At 43.0% G+C, this 23,423-nt stretch overlaps 1 protein-coding gene and 1 long non-coding RNA gene across 2 annotated transcripts in view; one reads left to right on the top strand and one right to left on the bottom strand.

The window, feature by feature from the left end:
- The window catches only part of LOC140478778 (tumor necrosis factor ligand superfamily member 10-like), a 31,237-nt gene extending 29,130 nt beyond the window's left edge, over window positions 1–2,107 (bottom strand). The window contains exon 1 of the mRNA XM_072572142.1: window positions 1,956–2,107. Coding sequence (XP_072428243.1) covers window positions 1,956–2,078 — 123 coding nt within the window. The 5' untranslated portion in view covers window positions 2,079–2,107. The remainder of the gene's footprint in view (window positions 1–1,955) is intronic.
- LOC140478779 (uncharacterized) lies at window positions 2,057–23,229 on the top strand. Its single transcript, XR_011960865.1, has 3 exons — window positions 2,057–2,196; window positions 9,687–9,755; window positions 22,680–23,229. It is a non-coding gene; the product is annotated as an uncharacterized lncRNA (long non-coding RNA).
- The last annotated feature ends 194 nt before the right edge of the window (window positions 23,230–23,423 follow it).

Genomic DNA, 23,423 nt, shown 5'->3' with positions numbered 1-23,423 from the left:
AAACCTGTTGGACTAGAACCTGGTATTGTGTGATTTTTAACATTAAATGGCTCAAGGAACTGAGGTAACTGCCATCCACCTCAAACTGCTGCTTGTACTGCGACGAGACAAAACAGAAATGTATTTATATATCACCTGTTACAGCCTTATGACATTGAAAGGCTCTTTACTGGCAATATTTTGAACTGCAGGTCAACAGACCAACATCTGCCCAAATCAAAATCCAACAGTCAAGCAATCAGAGAATAGAGTCAGAGAAATGTACAGCTTGGAAACAGACCCTTCAGGCCAACCCATCCACGCTGACCAGATATCCCAACCCAATCTAGTCCCACCTGCCAGCTCCCGGCCCATGTCCCTCCAAACCCTTCCTATTCATATACCCATCCAAATGCCTCTTCAATGTTGCAATTGTATTAGCCTCAACCACTTCCTCTGGCAGCTCATTCCATACATGTACCATCCTCTGTGTGAAAAAGTTGCCCTTTAGGTATCTTTTATATATTTCCCCTCTCACCCTAAACCTATGCCCTCTAGTTCTGGACTCCCTGACCCCAGGGAAAAGACTCTGCCTTGTGTTAGTCATTCAGCAGCTCTCTGCGGAACAAGATTCAGGATTCCAATCCCATCCCCCTCAAGAATAAAGATCAAGACTGGCACACCAAGGGCAGTGCTGAGGGAGTGCTGCACCTTTGAAGGTGCCATCTTCCAAGTGAATCATTAACCATGGGACCCCACCTTCATGCACTTGGGTGGATGTGGAAGATGCCTCAGGGTACAACTTAAAATATCAACAAGGGAGTTACTTCCAATCACCATCTCTCAACCAGCAGCACAATAGACAGGCAATCTCGCCGTGGGTCACATTCTCGTTTTGGGATCGTATTGTGTGCAATTAGGCTTCTGCGTAACTAAGCCAGGCTGAGAGGTAAAAAGCACATCAGTCAGGTTTCCCTAAAGCACGGAGAGGATTCCGAGCTGCCGCCCCCTTTTGCACACAACATTGAGCAATGAAGTGGTAAACAAAAGGAGCTGGCAGTGTGCCCCCCACCTGTCACAGGTAAACCCATTTTATCCCTCCTCAAACATGCAGAGCAGGCTAATCCAGCCTAAAAACACCCACAGGAGTTGTGAATGCAGGTAAAAACTTATCCATAGATTTGTTTAAGCAAAAAAAAACCCCTCCCTTCTCCAACTGAAAAACAAAACCACCAGCAGAAAAAAAATCGGTGGCTCGTTGGAGCTGGCTGCGATATTCCAACTGCTGCCAAATGAAAACAAAACAATCAGCCTTATTTTATTTTGATTCAAAATTGCTGGCTTCCTTCCGACTGGCAAAATTGCTTTGTTTTCACTCGAACAGAGAGGGGACCTCTCATCGAGCTTTGGGTCAGATTCAGTAATTTTATTTACGCTTTTTTAAAAACCTCTTCATAGCTTCAGAGACTGAGGGACGTTTCAGGTAGTGACCGACTCCCTGCACAGTTCTAACATACAAAACTATGCATCCACAGGCTGCAGTTACAAATCCCAATCTCGATGTTTTGAGTTTCTTTGCAAAGAGTTATTTTTAGGGAATCACATTTTTTTTTGTTTTGGAAAATGCGTAATTGTTTGCATGTTGCATGCCGAATCACTTATGCAACCAAACTGCGGAAATGTCTTAATGCGCTGCAATCCGATACGGATGAGAGATTAAGTGCATTGGATTATTACGGTGGCCATTCCGCCCATCGTGCCTGCACCAGCATTTGCTGCTCCCGCCGATTTTAAAGCGTTGTTGTTATCAATCCCTCTCCGGGGGAAAAAAATAGACTGAGAATTATTTTACTGGGAGCCCTCCCTCTTGTTACAAACTTTCCAAAATGCTTCGAAGTTGAATTGTGCAACTGTCAGCGAAGTCTGCCGGGAGGAGGGGGTGGGGGGAGAGGGGTATGAAACAGTCTGCTGCCTACCTGTTTTAACTGGCTGGAAAAGTATAGGAAAGTCACGGTCATGCAGACACACTGCAGCAAGAGGACAGAACCCAGAACCAATCCCAGTCTCTGGGCAGTTACCGAACTGCCGCTGCTCCCCATGTTGAACTGCAGACCCGTGTTTATTTTCAGGCAACTCCTTGATTTGGAAATGTGTCCACTTCAGGCGAGGCGGTTTTGTACAGAAAAGTGTACACAAGACGAGGAGGAGGAGTTAAGGGTGAGCTGCAAAAATTCCCTTCGGGACTGTTGTTCAGTCCATCGGTTTCTATTTCCCAGAACAGAACAGACGCTCGCGTTTTTCAGTTTCACCAGGAGTTGCGGTTGATCGGAGTTCAGGCTTTTGTTGCGTGAGGAATTCAGAACCGTAATCCCAGCGCAGGGAATTGTATTCCACAAATCTGGCATACTCGCCCTCACAGATATCACAAAGTGGAGCTATAAACCCAACTATTTCACTTCAAACTTCATGATTACCCAGCCCCTCCAAACCCTCGTTCAAAATAAAAGCATCTTCTTTGCTCTCGAATTGTCTCAAATCCTCTCTGTTTCACCTCCTCCAGTCCGACCATACTCCCCGAGGTTCCCTTCCAGTGAGGCTACCTTTTGCAATTCACTACAAGTGACTGTGCTTTTCACAAAAGAAGATGGCCGTTCAGCCCATCTGTCATTCAACTGTCTGAAATCACAAGCATTTGGAGCACTGCTTCTTTGTCAGGTCAAAGTGGAGAGGAAGATGCACTTGGATGGATATGGTAGATGCCAAGAAGATCACATCTCACATGATGAAGGAGCAGCGCTTGGAAAGCTTGTGATTTCAAGTAAACTATTGCTGTTAATTTAGATAAATGCAAGGTGCTGCATTTTGGAAGACAAATCTTAGCAGGACTTATACACTTAATGGTAAGGTCCTAGGGAGTGTTGCTGAACAAAGAGATCTTGGAGTGCAGGTTCATAGCTCCTTGAAAGTGGAGTCGCAGGTAGATAGGATTGTGAAGAATGCATTTGATATGCTTTCCTTCATTGGTCAGAGTACTGAGTACAGGAGTTGGAAGGTCATGTTGCGGCAGTATAGGACATTGGTTAGGCCACTTTTGGAATATTGTGCGCAATTCTGGTCTCCTTCCTATTGGAAGGATGTTGAGAAAAGGGTCAGAAAAGATTTACAAGGATGTTGCCAGGATTGGAGGATTGAGCTATAGGGTGAACAGGCTGGGGCTGTTTCTCTGGAGCGTCGGAGGCTGAGGGGTGACCTTATAGAGCTTATAAAATCATGAGGGTAATTAGACAAAGTCTTTTCCCTGGGGTGGGGGAGTCCAGAACTAGAGGGTATAGGTCTAGAACTAGAGGGTATAGATCTAGAACTAGAGGGTATAGATTCAGAGTGAGAGGAAAGATATAAAAGGGACCTAAGGGGCAACATTTTCAAACAGATGGTGGTGTGAGCATAGAATGAGCTGCCAGAGGAAGTGGTGGAGGCTGGTAAAATTGCAGCATTTAACAGGCATCTGGATGGGTACATGAATAGGAAAGGTTTAGAGGGATATGGGCCAAGTGCTGGCAAATGGGACTAGATTGGGTGAGGATATCTGGCCGGCATGGTCGAGTTGGACTGAAGGGTCTGTTTCTGAGCTGTACATCTCTATGACTCTGTGAATTCTGACGTTTTCATTCAATTAGACATAGATGGTTTATACATCCGGTCATCTACCTGGCTTTATTCCATTAATCTCACCCAACTAGATCTCTATGAAGTTCAGACATTAAACTCCATTGCAGTCTTTTTGCGGAAAAGAGTTCTGAGATTTTCACTACCTGTTGTGTGTGGGAGTATTTCCCCATTTTATAATATTCTTGGTCTCTTGCTGCTAAAAATAAATCAAGACAGTCTGCGGACTGAGGCAAGATAACAAGAAAATGGCCAAGTGGTATTACAGGTCGTTCTGCTATACTGCGCTTTTTGTTAATGCAAATTCGCTGTAATGTGATTGATGAGTTGAAGACACTGTTTCTAAAGTGTGAACTTTTAAAGCGTGTGTTGGCTGTAATGCTGTTACACCGCCGACAGTTGAAGCGCTGTTTCTAGAGCGTGATTTTTTGATCATGCGGAATTGCACAACAACACAACCATCACGTTACAGAAGAACTACCTGTGCCACTAGATTACTAATTCAGAGACCCAGGAAATGTGCTGGGGACATGGGTTCAAATCCTACCATGGCAGATGGTAGAACTTGAATTCTAAACATGTCTGGAATTAAGAGTCTAATGATGACTGTGAAACTATTGCCAATTGTTGCAAAAACCCATCTGGTTCACTAATGTCCTTTAGGGAAGGAAACTGCCATCCCTACCTGGTCTGGCCTACATGTGACTCCAGACCCACAGCAACGTGGTTGACTCTCACAGCAACTGCCCTCTGTGCAATCAGGGATGTGTAATAAATGTTGGCCTAGCCAGTAACACCCACACATCCCATGTGTGAAAGAAAGAAAAACAGCAACATTCTTCAGGAAAAATCTGTGCCTTCATCTTACCACAAAGCTCCAAAAAAAAGCGAGACCTCATGGCATTTCATCACCTCCTCTGGTGAAGTGTGTCTCAGTGGAGTCTCACACAGGCAGCCATAGCCACTCATCACCCCTCAAGTTTCCAATTCTACTACTTATATTGTCTGAGTCTCGGATTCAGTTTCTATTTAACAAGGATATTCAGTTTCATGAGTTAACCTGAATATATCCTCAGCTTCCTTGGAGGAGATTTGGAATTTGAATCCTCTGCGTGACTTCGCAGACTCTGCAGGACAGAAACAGAATTGACAGATTGTTCTGGTTTAATATTAAGGTCGTCATCTGGCTCTCTTAACAAATGCAGCAACTCTGGTCATTTTCACTATGTCGATGATTGTTTCAACTGGGGAAGGCTCATCCTATGTGGAAATTTGTCTAAATCTGATCCATCGCAACGTATCTTTTTTAGTTTGAATGAAGTATGGCCATGGGTGTGGTTCTTGTCCATTATGAGTTTGGTCTCAAATCCACACTGACTCCAAACAATCAAGTATGTTGCCATGATTTAGAGATGCCGGTGTTGGACTGGGGTGGACAAAGTTAAAAATCACCCAACACCAGGTTATAGTCCAACAGGTTTAATTGGAAGCACTCCAAATAAACCTGTTGGACTATAACCTGGTGTTGAGTGTTTTTTAACTTTATGATGTTGATTAGAGTTCCATATTTGAGTGGAATGGTTCTCATCCTCTTTCTCCCTCACTTTGTTCCACTTTTGGAACGCCACATTCAATTCCCATATCCCTGCTACTGGAAAGATGTTGTGAAACTTGAAGGTTGGAGGGTTTGAGCTATAGGGAGAGGTTGAACAGGCTGGGGCTGTTTTCCCTGGAGTGTCGGAGGCTGAGGGGTGACCATATAGAGGTTTATAAAATCATGAGGGGCGTGGATAAGGTGCATAGCCAACGTCCTTTTCCCAGGGTAAGGGGTGTCCAAAACTAGCGGGCATAGGTTTAAGGTGAGAAGGGAATGATATAAAAGGGACGTAAGGAGCAACCTTATCATGCAGAAGATGGTGCATGTATGAAACAAACTGCTGGAGGAAGTGGTGGAGACTGGTACAATTACAACATTTGAAGGGCATCTGGATGGGTATGTGAATAGGAAGGGTTTAGAGGGATGTGGGCTGGATGCTGGCAAATGGGACTAAACTAATTTAGGATATCTGGTCAGCATGGTCCAAAGGGTCGGTTTCTGTGCTGTACATCTCTGACTCTATGATGAGACAGGTTAGATACGGGAAAGATTTTCCTGTTGGTGGGGAATGGAAGATGGCAGTAATGACTGTCTTGTCTCCAAATGATGAACAGCATGGGTAAAACAGCTTGAGATCATTAGCAGTTTAGGAAGGCAGCTCATGAGCACCTTCTCTCGGGAACCGGTGATAGGTAATAAATTATGACACAGTCAGCGATACCCACATCTCACGAAAGATTGGAAATAAAAAGAAGTTCTTGCTTTGACTTGGTGCTTTGTGATACACCACAGTCTTGATTTTACTGTTGCAGTGAGTTGAGTGTTCGGGCTCTCAGAGTGACCAATTCCTTTGATAAAATCATCACTAAACTGAAGTGTCCTATCTGTCCTTGGTGCTGTCTAAAAATGGGAAGGTGTATTCTGACCATCCGTTAATGCAGTAGTCTCTGACTTGATTGCCGTTTTTGTCTGATTTCTGGGCATCTCTGAGTTAATTAAGTTGCTGACTTGTTCCTGGTAGCATTGTGGTTGGTGGCCATGCAAACTCTTCAACAAGAACAACATCACCTTCTTTGATTTTAGATTTTAGATTTCATTGTCATGTATAGACAGGATCGATCGAGTGAATCCTTAGAAGAGTATAAAGGCCATAGGAGTATACTTAAGAGGGAAATCAGGAGGGCAAAAAGGGGACATGAGAGAGCTTTGGCAAATAGCGTTAAGGAGAATCCAAAGGGTTTTTACAAATACATTAAGAACAAAAGGGTAACTAGGGAGGGAATAGGGCCCCTCAAAGATCAGCAAGGCGGCCTTTGTGTGCAGCCGCAGAAAATGGGAGAGATACTAAATTAGTATTTTGCATCAGTATTTACTGTGGAAACAGATATGGAAGATATACTATTGGAAAGGCAAATCAGAGCGGGAGGATTTGTAGGGAACTAGATGGTGACAGCTTGCAAAATGTCCATAGTACAGAGGAGGAAGTGCTGGATGTCTTAAAACACATAAAGGTGGATAAATCCCCAGGATCTGATCAGGTGTACCCTAGAACTCTGTGGAAAGCTAGGCAAGTGATTATTGGGCCTCTTGCTGAGATATTTGTGTCATTGAGGTTGGCTAACGTGATGCTACTGTTTAAGAAGGGTGGTAAGGACAAGCCAGGGAACTATAGACCAGTGAGCCTGACGTCGATGGTAGGCAAGTGGTTGGAGGGAATCCTGAGGGACAGGATGTACATGTATTTGGAAAGGCAAGGAGTGATTAGGGATAGTCAACATGGCTTTGTGCATGGGAAATCATGTCTCACAAACTTGATTGAGTTTTTTGAAGAAGTAACAAAGAGGATTGATGAGGGCAGAGCGGTAGATGTGATCTATATGGACTTCAGTAAGGTGTTCGACAAGGTTCCCCATGGGAGACTGGTTAGCAAGGTTAGATCTCATGGAATACAGGGAGAACTAGCCATTTTGATACAGAACTGAGGTAGAAGACAGAGGGTGGTGGTGGAGGGTTGTTTTTCAGACTGGAGGCCTGTGACCAGTGGAGTGCCACAATGATCGGTGCTGGGTCCTCTACTTTTGGAAAGGCAAATCAGAGTGGGGGGATTTAAGCTAATGCGAGAGGCTGAATAGGGGGTGCTGTTTTCTCTGGAACATTGGAGGCTGAGGGGTGACTTTATAGAGGTTTACAAAATTGTGAGGGGCATAGATAGGATAAATTAGACAAAATTTTTTTTTTTGGGGGGGAGTGCAGAACTAGAGGGCATAGGTTTAGGGTGAGAGGGGAAAGATATAAAAGAGTCCTGGGGGCAACCTTTTCACTCAGGGGGTGGTACGTGGTTGGAATGAGCTGCCAGTGAAAGTGGTGGAGGCTGGTACAATTACCACATTTAAAAGATGTCTGGATGGGTATATGAATAGGAATTATTTGGAGGGATATGGGGCAGGTGCTGGCAGGTAGGACTAGATTGGGTTGGGATATCTGGTCAGCATGGACGGGTTGGACTGAAGGGTCTGTTTCCGTGCTGTACATCTCTATGGCTCTATGACTCTATGTACTCAAGTACAGAAGTACATCAGTACAGTGAAAAGTGTACAGTGTCACTATACGTGGCGCCATATTCGGTAACAAGGTACCTCAACACAAAAAAACACTTCGGTACAAAGTAGTAAGAGAAATGAGTCCTGCCATGGGGATAGGGAACAAAGCATCTTGCTTAGTCAGCTGTTTTCCTAAACCATCAATAGTCTTTGCATCAAATCTCACCATCCTCAGTCTGAATCATTGCACTGATGGAGATATTTATGCTCTTCCTTAAGAGTTTAAGAAAAGCACTTGTCGGTGACATGGCCATGTGGTCTGCTTCTGTTTTGAAAGGGAAGGCATGAAAATTATCTGTGAGTATTTCACAAGCCTATGTAACAGGTAGTGCTTTTTCTCTCTGTCACTGTATATCTCTATTCAGTCTCTGTCATGGAACAGGACCCAGAGTAAATTGGTCTATGCATCCATTGGTCTATGGTGTATTCATCAGTACCTGAAAAAGTTCAGTTCCCTCTCCTGCATCTTCATCATTGGTCATATGTAGCTCTGGGTCATAGTGAGCTCAAATTCAGGTAATAGCAGTCCTTATCTCAAAGGGCCTGGATTGTGCTTCCTCCCAACACCAATGATTCTCCTGTCACAACAATTGATGTAGTTGCTCATGGATGACAGCTAGGATGTGCAAGAACTTTACAAACTTGAAGTTGAATCTTTGGAGTGCAGACTGGATCGGGCGGTGTGGTGGCTCAGTGTTTAGTACTGCTGCCTCACAGCTCCAGGGACCCAGGTTCAATTCCAGCCTTGGGCGACTGTCTGTGTGGAGTTTGCACATTTTCCCCTTGTTTGCATGGGTTTCCTCTCACAGTCCAAAGATGTGCAGGTCAAGTGAATTGGTCATGTTAAATTGCTCATAGTGTTAGGTGCATTAGAGAGAGGGAAATGGGTCTGGGTGGGTTGCTCTTTGGAGAGTCAGTGTGGACTTGTTGGGCTGAAGGGCCTGTTTCCACAGTGTAGGGAATCTAATCAAATCAAACTTTAACACCAAATGCATCCACAATATGCCCAACCAACTTGACAGTCAGCTGCCATTAGTCATGTTTGTTGTTGAGTCTGAGTCCTGAGTCAAGGAGGCATTGAAGCAAAGCTAAGCTTTAAAGATCACACAACACTAGGTTATAGTCAGATTAGACTCCCTACAGCATGGAAGCAGGCCCTTTGGCCCAAATAAGTCCACACCGACCCTCTGAAGAATAACCCATCCAGAGCCATTTCCCTCTGGAAACCGGAGCACCCAGAGGAAACCCAGACAGATTTGGTGAGAATGTGCAAACTCCACACAGACAGTCGCTCAAGGCTGGAATTGAACCTGTGAGGCAGTACAGTTAACCACTGAGCCACTGTGCTGCCCAATAGGTTTACTTGGAAGCACTAGCTTTTGGAGTGCTGCTCCTTCATCAAGCTTCGAAAGCTAGTGCTTCCAAATAAACCTGTTGGACTATAACCTGGTGTTGTGTGATTTTTAACTTTGTACACCCCAGTCCAACACCGGCATCTCCAAATCATAACTCAAACTTTAGCATCAAAATCTGTTTGAGTGGATCCATGGACCAGGACATTATCCACGTGACTCACAACTCCATCCAATTCTGATGGATTCTTGATATCAGATGGAAGATTTCTGATCCTGATACAATGTCAAAGGATAATGTCTTGAAACAAAACTTCCCATCTCGTGGAATGAAGGTTTTAAGTAATTTAGACTATTGATCAAGAGGTAGGTGCCAAAAGCCACACTTGGCATTTAGCCCCAGAAAGATTGAACTTTTTTGCAAGTTTATGAAGCTCTCGTACAGTACAGAATGTAAATCACATTCAACTCTTTCTTTCACTGTGTACACAGATTGTGATACATCCGTTGAGTTTTGGTGCTGGGACCAGGCCAAACATCAGCTTTTTGGTTCTGTCACAGGTGAGGTAACCCCAAGCTTCAAATATACACTCAATGTCTTTCTTTACCTTTGGCCAGAGTGGATGATGGAGTTTTCTGGGTATAAATACTACTGGCTTACTTCCAGAACACAGAATGATGTGATACTCTGTCTTCATCTGCCCTAGCCCTGCAGATACCGGTGGTAATTCTACTCCAGGCTTCCAGTATGGTCTTCTAGATTTCCAGTTCCTCTATTCTGTAAAATGATATAGAAGAAGTGCTCAGGAGTGAACAGCTCTGTTTCAGGATCATATATTGTGTTTTAGTGATTGCAGTGTGGTGCCCAGACTGAATGCAGTGTCTCCAGACAGGGATTGGCCACGGTTCTGGACAGCTGAAGTGTGACTTCCTCACATTTGAATGCCAGTCCTGTTGAGAAAAAGCCAACATTCCATTCACCTCTTTGCTTATTAGTTGGAGCTGCTCACGAACACTCAGTGATTTGGGTACATCGGGCACCTTTTAATCCCCCACAGCGCCTGGACTCCCATCATTATGACAATGGTGCCATTTGTCTTTCACAGATCCAATGTGAATGACTTCCTAAATTGGAACTCTTATCAAAGTTTGTCCACTCACTTAGACTGCCCATGTCTCATTGTAACTTGCCGTGCCCATTTCCATAACTTATTGTGTCTCTTGACATAGTATCATTGTGGATATACAACTCTATTCCTTCAATCAGATTTTTTTTAAAAAGAGTTCTGGCGTGGACTGTTGACATCACTGGCAATGCCAATATTTCTTGCCAATTTTTAATTACCCTTGAATGACTTGGTAGGACATTTCAGAGGGCAATTAAGAATCTAACATATTGCTGTAAATCTGGAGTCCTATGTTGGCCAGACCGGGTAAGGACAGCAGATTTCTGTCACTGTGCGACTCATTACTGGGTTTTTAGACAAGCTTTCTAGGTAAAAATTTTATTGAATTTAAAGTTCAACATCTGTCAAGGTGAGATTAAAACCCATAGTCCCAGAACTTGATCCTGGCTCTCCAGATTAGCAGTATAGTGCCATTACAAGCGAATCACTACCTCCCCCAATGTGTGTTGAAATGTGGAGGTTCCAGTACCATTTTCCAAAGCTCAATGTTTGTCACATCCAGTTGCTTGATTGAAACTACTGGCAAAACTCAGCAGGTCTGACAGCATCTGTGCAGAGAAAGCAGAGTTGACATTTCATTATGGTGACTCTTCATCAATAATTTTGTTGTTCTTGAGTATTGCTGTGAAAACAATTTTCTCAAAGATTTATGTCTGCACGAGTCAAGACAACTTGCAAGAATACGAACAAAAACGGGAAAAACAGTATTTATACTGGATGAGAATCGGGTGTTGATTGGTAAGCAAGTGGATTTTGTTTAGTAGAAACTTTGCCATAAAGACTATACCAAATGATGTTGAATGATAGCTCACAGATAATTGCTAAATTTTGATTAAACATAAACTAGATAGCGACTCTGATAAGTCCAGGCATCATGCTGAAACCAAATTTGGCAATTAATTGTCAGTCATCACCTAACTTCCACAAGATGCGTCTTTTTCCAGGGGTATATGTCACATCAGAGGACAGGCCTACCACTCCCAACCAATTCCCAGTCACCATGTTACAATGTTGTAATGGAAACAATGTTTCCTGGACAATAGATATTTCATTATACACCAGTCTCTTTATAAGTGAATCCAACTAAAGACCTTCTCTAAGCCTGGAGTGTCAATCCATCTGTCTTCCTGGTCACCCCACTAATGTCCATAGAATCAAATCCATAGAATCTATCATCTTGGTCACCTCACTAATGCCCTCCCTAAAACACTCAGATAAATCAGACATGACCCATTCTTCACCAACTTATTTGGATTCTCTTTGGTCAAAACAAATGTTACACCATTCAGTAATTTTGCTCCAAAGGACAGAAACTTATTCACACTTAAAATAAAAATGAAAGTCATGTTGCTTCCTGATTTCTCTCTCTGTTTTTTTCAATAATGGACTTTTTGTATTTGGAAAGCTTTTCTCATCAATGACTAATATAGCTGCAAATAACCTCACCCATTTCCTTTCTTGAGTGGGATCGAGTACTTCATGCAGGACAGGGACTGATCAGAATAGGAAAATTATATCAAAACCAGAAAGCAGGACATTTTTATCATATTCTTTCATGAAATGGACATTACTGTTTTGAGCTGATCTGCAGTTACTCGCTTCCCACACTTTTCTGTTCCATGCTCTGAGCGACCCTTAACTCCCATGTACCCTGGCTTAGCTCTAACAGCCTGACCCAAAATGTGGGAATATCAGAAATCCGGCATGATTCAGTTCCACGGGGTTTGAGGTAATGAGTCTGTTCCTGTGAAAGGAGTTATACTAGAGTGAGGAGACTGAATGAGTAGAGAACCTCGGTGAATTGAACCAGGAGACCAGTGGCATTTCCAGTTTAGACTCACGAGAACAGGGGAGAGGGACTAATTGGACAACACTTGCAAAGAGCCAGGAGTGACAAAATGGGCTGAATGGCCTATTTCCATGCTGTAAACCTCTTACGACTCTAGGAGACATTGATCAGAATTTATAGTGCTCTATCCGTCTGCAATTTGGAAAAGAGAAACCTTCATTTATATAGCAACCTCAGTACATTCCATAACACTTTACAATTAAAGAAGCAATTGTTGAAACATAGTCATTGTTGTAAAATTGAAAACATGGCAGTGTGCACACAACAAGTTTCCACATTGTGACAATGACCATATAATGTATTTTCAATCAGCAACAAATACCAGTAAGGGCACCTTGGCTGGAAGTCACAACAGGTCTGGCAGCATTCATGGAGAGGGAGCAAGCTAATATATTTGAGTCGAGATGCCTCTCCATGGATTCTACCTGACCAGCTGTGATTTCCAGCATTTTTTTGTTTCAGTACATAGAATGTAGAACAATACAGCACAGAACAGGCCCTTCGGCCCTCAATGATGCGCCGACCTGTTAATGAATCTAAGCCCATCCTCCTACACTATCCCATCATCATCCATGTGCTTATCCACCAGTCCAGATTTGCAGTAATTTGCTCTTACACCACAGACACCTTGATCTTCTTCATAGTTATTTCTGTGAGATTTTTCATCTGAATTGGGCTTATCACTAGTTGTCTCTAAAACATATATTTCCAGAAAACTCTGCTGAATATGATCTGAAATATGTTGCCTTTACCAATTATGCTGGTGAAAGTGATAAACTCCCATTTTTAACACCTTGTTTTTAATGATATTTCTAATCTTGTAATGAGAAGTTCAGCCATCAGCAAGATAACGCTGACCTGAGAGCAGTGTCCATCACTGCTCCTCTGCTTCTTCACTCAATACTGTACTTCAGGCTGGAGAAGTACATGATGCTGCAAAGACACATTACACTCAGGGACACATACACACTCATGGACTGGACCAGGCTGCAGCTCCAGGCCATACACCTGCTGTAATAGCGCTCACACACTCACGCTGAGCCGAGCTGGATGCTCACAGCATCCTTGCCTTGCCTTGCCTGTCTGCATCTTGCCCCACAGCTGGAGATACTAGGCTTAGAGTACTTCTGTCTCGCTGTGGCATTTAATGCAGACATCAAGGCAAGAAGCTTGCAATGGTTGTCAGCAGGCCTTGGTCAATTCAATAGAGAAGGCCTTCGGTCAGAGGGTGCTGACCATGCAAGCCGGCTTTGCTACTATTCAGAGGCTTGGAAATGGTCAGTCAGCCATTTGGAGAGGTCAGAGTAAGAGTCCTCTTCTCGAAAGGGATGATGGTCCAAATGTTGGGCAGCCCAACACCCCCTTTCAGGCCTCCTGTAGGCTGTTATCCTCCAGAAATGAGACAGAGGGAGGTATTAAAGGAGATGCAAGTGGGCAGCATAGCCATTACTTTTAGTGAAGGTGTTGAGCTAGTGAGTAGGCAGCACAGTGGGAATGTAGGATTGATGGCACCAGGGGTTGGGGTGGGTGAGGGCAAGTGAGAGAATATACTGCAAGCAATGTTGAGAGTGGTAGAGCATGATCCTCAGTAGGAGGTTGGTACAGGAGCAGAGAGAGAGAGAGAGAGTAAGCATCAGGTAACAGAGAGAAGATGGAGGCAGTTATATTGGAAGAGTGGGGAAGGTCATTCACTTTTTCCTACAGGACTGTAGACTTGTGATGGCTGAGACTGCACTAACCAGATGGCAATGTGAGAGCAGTCTGGCACAGTGTGATGTAGTGACTTCCTCTGTGGTCCTGGGGAAAGAGCACATCCTGCCCACATACCACACCATCCAGCAGAATCTCCAGGATCCTGCCCGCAAAGCAGAGTGCCGATTTACCCTTCCCTGTCATGTCTCAGGCAGATATAAGAGAACCTGTAGGACAGCCCCCAGCCTGACAGTGCTTGTCCCAGTGCACAACCATCTTTTAATGGTGGCACCAGTGCCAACGGTGCCAGTGAATTCCTGGATATCCCAGCAATGGTAAGTTGTTTCAGGGCTGGTGGAATCGGGTAAGGGGGCATCAAGGGTTAGGGTAGTTAGTTAATGAAGTGAATTTGTAAAATATGTTGAGAGATCTCACTTGGCACCACAAGTAACTTGATGAAACTGACAGCGAGAGAGTGTAAGAATTAGTCCTTTGTTCCTAATGTAATGGGCATGGAACCAGCTGTCTGGATGACTGGCAGATTATTGCTAACTCCTGTCATCTGGACCTGCTGCTGTTCTATCCACTGTTTTATTGCCAATTCAAATTCCTTTTTTTATCTTTGTGACTCCTGGTTTGATTGTGCAATCAGAATTTTGTTCATACTTCCTCTAACGTTTACAGTTTCTGAAATATTAATCTTATCTTTATCTCTCTTTGCTCTGGCATTTATTTTTGTTCTGCCCTTTCCTTCTCTTATACTAATTTTTATTCTCATCCAAATCACCCCTGTCCCTTTCCCTGAGCTGAGTATGGCCCTTTAGTCCCAGCCTTGTTCGGGTCTCTCTGTTTCTCCAACCAAGGGATCCCCTCTCAGAATAAGAGGTTCAACCATGAGCTGAGGAGAATTTTTTTTTTATTCAGTGGGTAATAAATCTTTGAAATACTCTATGGATGACTGTAAAGTTTGGGGCATTAAGAATGCTCAAGACAGAGATTCATAGATTCATGGTAAGTAATGAAATCAAAGGATATGTGGATAGAACAGTCTTGAGGTAGATGATCTGGAACAACAGACCTGGTAAGTCAAGGTAAAGTCACTCTAGTCCTACCAGACCAGTGGGCTGTTATCTCATGAGAGAAACATCTGGTGATGTTTTAACCTGAGGTGAGGGAGAGGTTGAGAAGGAGAGTCCTTTATGGTCATCTTAATCAATATAGGAAATGAATCCACCCTGTTGGCATCACTGTGCACCAACTATTCAGCCAACTGACCCCAGTGCTGAGCTACCTTCCACTGTTCCGTCATTGCTATTTTCCTCATCTCAAACTGCAACTGTCAGCCCCTTACCCAGAGAGTATGTCTCTAACTTCTATACCAGCCGAAGGCGTAGATTTCTCGGTATCAATCCTATCAAAATGTATCACATCCCAGAAGATGAAATTGTCCCGTGTTTTGGCTCAGTGTGTTTTCCATCGACTTTTATAGAGGGTTTCTTTCCTTGAGGCCCAGTGAGTTTCCTTGTGAAAGCATTCCAAACCTGCCTCATTAACTACCCCCACAGCCCCTTTTCGTCTGCTGTTAACCCAGGTCTCCCACTGGTCGGAGCCAGAGCTACTCATCAATGCTGGGACATCAGAGAATTCCAGGCGCCATCTTTGAAAGGTGGCTGTGCATCCGTGCAAACACCGTCAGCCCAGAGATGCCCTGCATGATTCACGTTATTTTCCCTGGACATGGCAGAGAACGGGAGACTAGTGCATCACTTTGACAGTTAACCGAGAGGCTGTGTTTAAATTTCAAACCAGGCAGTTTGACTCTGATTGGTCAAGACAATGACTTGAAAAATGAACCAGCAAATGTACGTCCCCTTTTTTGTTGAGTTTGAACAGCTGAGGGATACCTTTCTCTCCTTTTTAATGGCAAAGAACCAGGACCTTTTGCAGATTAGATTCATTTTTACTATAAATGATAATCCTTACAAGATTTATTTTGACCTCGTGTGAAGCAATTTTGAATTTCTATACTTTCAATTTCACCTTAAAATTCAAGCCAGCTTGTTTAGGGGATTATGTCAGACAAAGGGGAGTGGATATTGAGAACTCTCGCCTCTCAAAAGAATAATATTCGTTGAAAATATCAAGACCAAGATTGACCTTTTTGATAATAAAGAGAATTAAAGGTTTTTGTCGCTGGCTGGGTCAGAATCCATTGTTCATGCCTAATTGGTGGTGGTGAGCTGCTCTCTTGAACTGCTACAGTCCATTTGGTGTAGATCTCCACGCAATACCATTTGGTGTGGGACTTTGACACTGAGGGAAGGGTAACACATTTCTCAGTCAGGATACTGGGGTAATTACAGAATCCAACAGGTTTAAGATATAGATCAGCTGTGGCCTTTATGGACAATGGAACAGGCTCATCTGGCTGAATGGCCTCCATTTTTAATAGTTATTGGGATGTGGGGGCCATTACCTGCATTTATTACCCCTCCATCATTGTCCTGGAGAGGTGATGCTGAACTACCTTCTTGAAGCATGGAGTCCATGTGCTGTAGGTAGATGGATAATGCTGGTAGGCAGTTAGTACCAGCATTTTGACCTAATGACACTGAAGGATGGAGGTAAATTTTCAAGTCAGGTTGGTGAATGGCTTGGAGGGGTCTCATACATGGTGTTGTTGCCATTTATATGCTGCCCTTGTCCTTCTGGATGGTAGTGCTCATGGGTTTGGAAGGTGCTTAATAAGAAACCTTGATGAATTTCTGCAGTGCACCTTGTCGATGGGACAGGGTGTTGTTACTGAGCACAGATGTGGTGCCAGTCGAGAGATCTGCTTTGTCCTCAATGGTGCCAAGCAGCTTGAGTATAGTTGGAGAGGTGTTCACCTGAGCAAGTGGTGAGTATTTCCCCACAAATGTGACTTGTTGATAGTGGACAAGCTTGGGAGAGTTAGGGGATGGATTACTCTCGGGTGATATTCCTAGCCTCTGATCTGCTTTTGTAGCCACACTATTTACATGGCTACTCCAGTTCAATTTCTAGTCAATGGTAACCCCCAGGATGTTGTTCCTATATGTACACAAATCCATCTGTGATTTAGGGACACAAGAAAAGATGCAGCCATTCAGCCCATCAAGCCTACTCTGCCATTTGATATGGTCATGGCTGGTTAGTCATTTGAATGCTTTTTACCCACTCTGTCCCTATATTCTTTATACAATTCATAATCAAAGAATATTCAACTTTTAATTTAAATATTCTCAAAGACTGAGCTTCCACAGCCCTCTCGGTAAAGTGTTCCAAAGATTCACCAACCTCTGAGCAAAACAAAATCCTCCTGATCTCAGTCCAAAATGACATCCTGTTCTTGGACAGGTTGCAAAGGAGGTTTACCAGGATGATGCCTGGATTGGAGTGTATTAGCTACAAAGAGCAGTTGGACAAACTTGGATCATTTTCGCTAGAGCATTGGAGACCTGAGAAAAGTGTATAAGATTATGAGAGGCAAGGATAGGATGGATTATCAGGGTCTTTTTTACCAGGGTCTAAATTTCAAATACTAGCCGATATAGGTTTATAAGGGGAGAGGGGAAAAGTTAGAAGGAAGTGTGAGGAAAATCTTTTGTTTACACAGAGGATGGTAGATGCCTGGAACATGCTATCTGGAGTGGTGGTAGAAACATATACAATAGCAAAGTTTAAGAGGTATTTAGACAGACACATGAACAGGCAGAGAATCGAGAGATATGGACCATGTGCAGACAGATGGGGTCAGGTTAGAATGACATCATGTTGCCACAGACCTGTTAGGCCGAAGGGTCTGTTCCTGCGCTATACCGTTCTGTGTCCTAACTTGGACTTCCCGGGAGCCAGGTTGGGGCAGTTGGCTGGATTGACAATATGGAACAAATTGGAGCCAACAGGGTCATTCTTCATTCCAGTTCTGGTGGATTCTGGAGCTGCCTCCTTACCTTCCCTATGGTGGAAGTCAAGGCGCTATGAGTCAAGCCTGTCCGTGGGCATAGAAATGAGGGGGAAATAGAGTGGTTAGGAAGGACCGATGTCCATAAGCAGGCAGTTCAATAACCAGGGCATTAATTTGAAAGCAATTGAGGGGAGTTGAAGAGTAATTATTTCAACTAGAAGGGGATGTGAATTTGGAGCTCACTGTCTAAAGAGATGACACAGGCAGAAACTCCTGGTTTATTTTAAACAATGTTTGAATATGCATTTGAAGTGGCATAGCCTTCAAAACTATGAAGCCATGAATTGGGATCAATCTGTTTTGCCAGCTCTCCCTGACACTTTGGTTTCCAGGCAATAGTCTGTTCAATAAAGCATCCCACAAGGTTCTGCGCATTAAAAAAATTCTTCAGTCGTGTTACAGTCCAAGGTCTGAGAGAAAGCTGGGCAGAGTATTGATTAGTCACCTTGAAACTGAAAGTTGTCTGTGTCTGGAAAACAATTTACTGTGCAACATACTGCAAAGTGAATCTGAAAGCAGGGAAATCACAGACAACAGATTTCTCATTAGCCACATCCACACTCAGTTTCTATTGCATTCTCATCCTCCTTCCAAGATCTCGGCACTCCCCCATTTCTGTCCTTCTGGCATTCCTCAAATATAATCTCTCCGTCCTGTCACTGCCGAAACCTTCAGCTCTGCAAATCCCTCCTGCAACCTCGCTACCTCTCTGTCATCCTTTAAAGCACTTTTGAAAACACACCTCGGTGGGGGACCTACAGCGTGAAAAGTGCTTTATAAAAATGACTTGTTGTGACGTTGGATGAACCCACACCAAGATCACATCCCAAAACAAAAGCCAGGATGGAATGTGAGACGTGGGGTTGTGTTTTAATCTTAACCTTCCCAGTGATACCCAAGCAGGTAAACAGTTAAAATTCTTGAGTGACTAATGACCCAATGGACTGATCGGACCAAAAGGTCTGTGTTTCCATGCTGTATGACTCTATGATTGTTAAGTCTGCCTGTGTGAGTAGTTCAGCAACAGGTCCTTCTTTAGGTGTGGGAATCAGAGTTTTGAGTAAGGCATGTGGATTCCCGCATCAAATGTGATACCATCCTGAGAGGGGAGTCAGCAGGCCCTTCCACCCCACAACTGCTCCTACCCCACAACCGCACTGCGGGTCTGTCCAGAGAGGATCAGACAAACGAGAGGCCACTTTTCGTCCATGCTTTATGTTCTTTGGTGAGGACAAAGGAAATGTTTTGGTATCAGCTTCCTCGGACAACCATTCTGAACTCACAGAGCTAAGTTACAACCTCCAGATTTCCCATGGCAACTAACTGACCGTGAAATAATTTTCTCAACCAGTTGTCAGTATTGTTGAAGAGGGCTTTGTGGCAGAGTGCACCTGCCTTTGAACCAAAGATTCCTGGTTCAAGTCCTACCTCGGGCCACTGAAGAACTGTTGGTGATTTGACCAATCCATCTCCTACTCCTTCCAATGTGCCCAATGTAGAAGCAGCAGGGATGCCTCCTGGTCAGCCATTACTGACAATATTCCTTGCCAGTGCTTCAGTATACATCAGGAAATCCCTAACATTAGAGGGCTGTATACTATGCTGCCGGACACAAAGTTACTGTCTTAGGAAACAGGGCAATCAATTATGCACAGTAAGATCTCACATGTAGCAGTGACAAGATAACTTTTTTCTCTTGGGTGGTGTCAGTTGAGTGCAAAATATAGGCTAAAAATGAGGGAGAAGATCTTAATGCTCCACTGGAATAATGGGGATGGGATCTTTTACATCTACTAGAGCAAACCCAAGGGAGTCTCTATTTAATGTCTCACAAAGAGTTGGCATCATTGACAGTGCAAGTCCCCTCCTTATTGAGACTGGGAGTTTCAATGGGGTTTTTTAAACTCATGTCTGCAGACTCAGGGCTCAAAGCTACAACCTTCTGTCTCAAAAGCGTTAAGTGCTACCAACATACAATATTACTTTGCTCTCAGATTTGGCTCCAGGAGAGAGCAGCACAAACAAGTCTATTGTCAGCCAGTGACTTTGACTGAATCTCTGTGCATATTTATTACTGCCTGGCTTTCTTTTGAAGACAAAAGCTACCCCAGCCACGTAAGTGTTGACACGCAATAGTCTTTTTTGTTCACATTTATACCAGACTTCACTCGCCCGACTCGAGTTTCACTCTCAGAAAATTTAAATTTCCAGCAGCCAACTGTTTGTAATAGAAATGCAATACTTTATTAAGATACCTCCTGCTTACCTAGTCAGCTGAGCACTACCATGAGGCACTCCCTGCAGACATCCAGGGGTTAGTTAAAGAGAAACTAAAGCTCAGAAACACAACTAATAAACTGTGTCTCAAATTTCCAAGAAATAGAAACTACTGCATGTGAATTGGCCAAAAACAAATTGAAGGAGGCTCAACAAATAATGAAACTAGAGCAGGCAAAAAGGCGAAAATTCAAAATGCTACTTTTTACTGTATCTCAGTACACGTGGCAATAATAAATCAAGTCAAATCCAATCACAAAACAAGGCGGTAGTGTTGTTGCCACTTTCATTAATAGCAGAGGTTCACTGGACCATATCAAATTAAACCGAAACTCAATGATGGAAGTTATGTCGTGACTACTTCAGACAGAAGAAAGGCTCAGCAAGTGTGTCATGTTGGCAAAAGTGAGGACTGCAGATTAGAGTCAAGATTAGAGTGGTGCTGGAGAAGCACAGCAGGTCAGGCAGCATCCGAGGAGCCCTTCATCAGGAATGATGTGCGTCATGTCGACTTATTAAAAAGACATTGTGATAGGGACAATAGTTAGAGGTCCTGAAAGCTGAGTATAGTGAGTCAGGAAGTATGTTGAAAAGAAGGACCTCAAGGGTAGTGATCTCGTGATTGCCAACAATGCCACGTGCTAGACAGTGTAGAACTAACAGGATATATCAGAGTTAAAAATCACGCAACACCAGGTTGTTGTCCGACACCTGTCGGACCATAACCTGGTGTCGTGTAATTTTTATCTTTGTTCACCCCAGTCCAACATCGGCTCCTCCACATCACGGAGATATCAAATAAATGTGCAACTGAAAAGATGGTGCATGGGAGAGGGTTTCAGATGCTGTGACACTGGGAACACAGTGCAAGGGGAGATGGGACCAGTAGGAACTGGACAGTTTACTGGACTGGGACTGATGTGCTAAGGCAAGTATTTGCTAGTGTGTTTGAGGTAGGTTTATACAAGAAGTGGGGGCAGGGTAGGGGGGAACGGGTGTAGAAGCCAAAGCAGGGTGACAAGGGAAAGAGAAGCAACTACAGTAATGAGAGAACAGTAAAGTGCAAAAATGGTCAAGAGGATAATCAAGAGAGAGACAAAATAGTGCCACAATACAAGTAACATTAAGATTTTTAAAAACAGCAAAAAGGCAATCCTAAAGGCTCTGTTTCTGAATGCACAAAGCATTTAGAATAAGGTAGATGAACTGATGGCACAAATGAAGTTAAAGGATATGATCTCATAGCTATTACAAAGACATGGTTACATGGAAATCAGAACTGGGAACTTTACATTCAGGGACTCTAGACCTTTCAGAAAGACAGGAGGGAATGGTTTTGGGGTAGCACTGTTAGTAAGAGATGAAATGAAGACAGTTATGAGAGATGGTCTTGGCTCTGAAGATTTAGAATCCATTTGGCTGAGTTAGATAGATACTTGATCAGTTGAGGAATTAAGAGTTATGGAGAAAAGGCAGGAAAGTCAGTGTAAGAATTGTTGGATCAGCCATGATCCTATTGAATCATTTAGCAGGCTCAAGGGGCTGAATGGCTACATATGTTCCTATTTCTTATGGTCTTATAGCATCGTGGGAAAAGTGTATTTCCACTAGCAAAGATGTAGGGAGCAAAACAGAAACATCAGAGAAATCAAAGAATGAATTAGAACCAGAAAATTCAAAGGCTAACCCTCCACAGATGCATTTGAAATGTAGATCGTATCATCTTTAATCTTCCAAAAAAGTTACCAAAATGACACATGAAGGCTTATAGAGATTAATGAATCAATTTATGGTAACAAGCTTTGAAAACCAGTTTTGTTTATGCTGCTATTGTGAGGGATGCATTACCAATAAAACAAAACTCATACAGACTCAACCCAGAGAGATTAGCTCAGGTGAGGGAAGAGATTAAGTTTCTGATGGACAGTGACATTATTAAACTGAGTCAAACTAGGTGCAGATTACATACAGTGGTGGTGTCTAAGCTGAATATGTCACAAAGATACTGATATCATTAAGTCAATGTGATAATGAAAGCAGACACATATCCTAATCCTCGATTGGAAGATTGCATTGATTGAATTATGTACACACAATTTGTCACAAAAATTGATTTGCTAACAGATATTTGGAAAGTTTCATTAACTGATAGAGTTGAGGAAATCTCAGCATTAGTAACAACGGATGGATTTCATCAGTATAAAGTCATGAATGAAAGGTTCGCCAGCAACAATTCAATGATTCACCAATAAAGTGATGGATAGACTGCCTAATTGTATCATTTATGTTAACAATTTGGCTGCTTTTAGCCAAATCTGGTAAGATCATTTACATTATTTGTCTGAAATATATGATCAGTTGTATAAAGCCAATTTGTTTATAATAAAAACAGGAAGTGTTGGAGAAACTCAACAGGTCTTGCAACATCTGTGGAGAGAGAAACACTGTTAATGTATTAAGTATGATCTAACTCTTCTTTGGATTGTTCATAGATCGATACAATGAGAGGCTGGCTAGGTGGAGCTGAGTCTACAAAAAGATGAACCATGATCTTATTGAAGGCGGAGCAGATTCGAAGGTCCGGACGGCCTACTCCTCCTCCTTGTTCTTATGTTCTTATGTATGAGTGGTCCAGGAATCCTGTTGCCCTATTCATAAATGTAGGATATACTGATGTCTTCAGGGGGTCTTGTGGTGGAGTGTCAGTGTTCCTAACTCTGGGGTTCAAGTCCCGCTGAGTCTAGAGGTGTGCAATAACATCTCTGAACAGGCTTGTCATAACATGGCAGAGAATCCTTCTATTAATTAAACCAAACATCCAGAAAAGCTCACCTTGTCTCTTAATCTGTTAAAGTATGCAGGACAGAGAACCCTCAAATTCCATTATTTAAAGAAAAAATATCAATTTATTCTTTAACTCTAAAAATGAACATTAAACAACAACTATTCTCAAGTCTAAGTCCGCCTTTCTCTTAACTGCTTATTACCTGCCTCCAACTCTATAACCATATGCTATTCCAATAAAACACTTATTAAAAATATATCAACTTAATTTCAAAACCTTCAGTGTCTTTCTTCTTCCAATTGAAGATCTCCCTGGGTCATTGTCTTTCTTTTTTACTGCAAATGTTTCATATGAAAAAGGTACCTTTGAGAGTGTTTCCTCATTTCTTGGCTCTCTCTCGGCGGCAGTTGCTCATCTGCAATTTTCAAAATGTCTGCATTTTTATATCCCC

Source organism: Chiloscyllium punctatum, chromosome 6 (genome assembly GCF_047496795.1).
Source record: "Chiloscyllium punctatum isolate Juve2018m chromosome 6, sChiPun1.3, whole genome shotgun sequence".
In the NCBI taxonomy this organism is placed as follows: Eukaryota; Metazoa; Chordata; class Chondrichthyes; order Orectolobiformes; family Hemiscylliidae; genus Chiloscyllium; species Chiloscyllium punctatum.
This window is presented reverse-complemented; position numbering and strand designations above follow the sequence as displayed.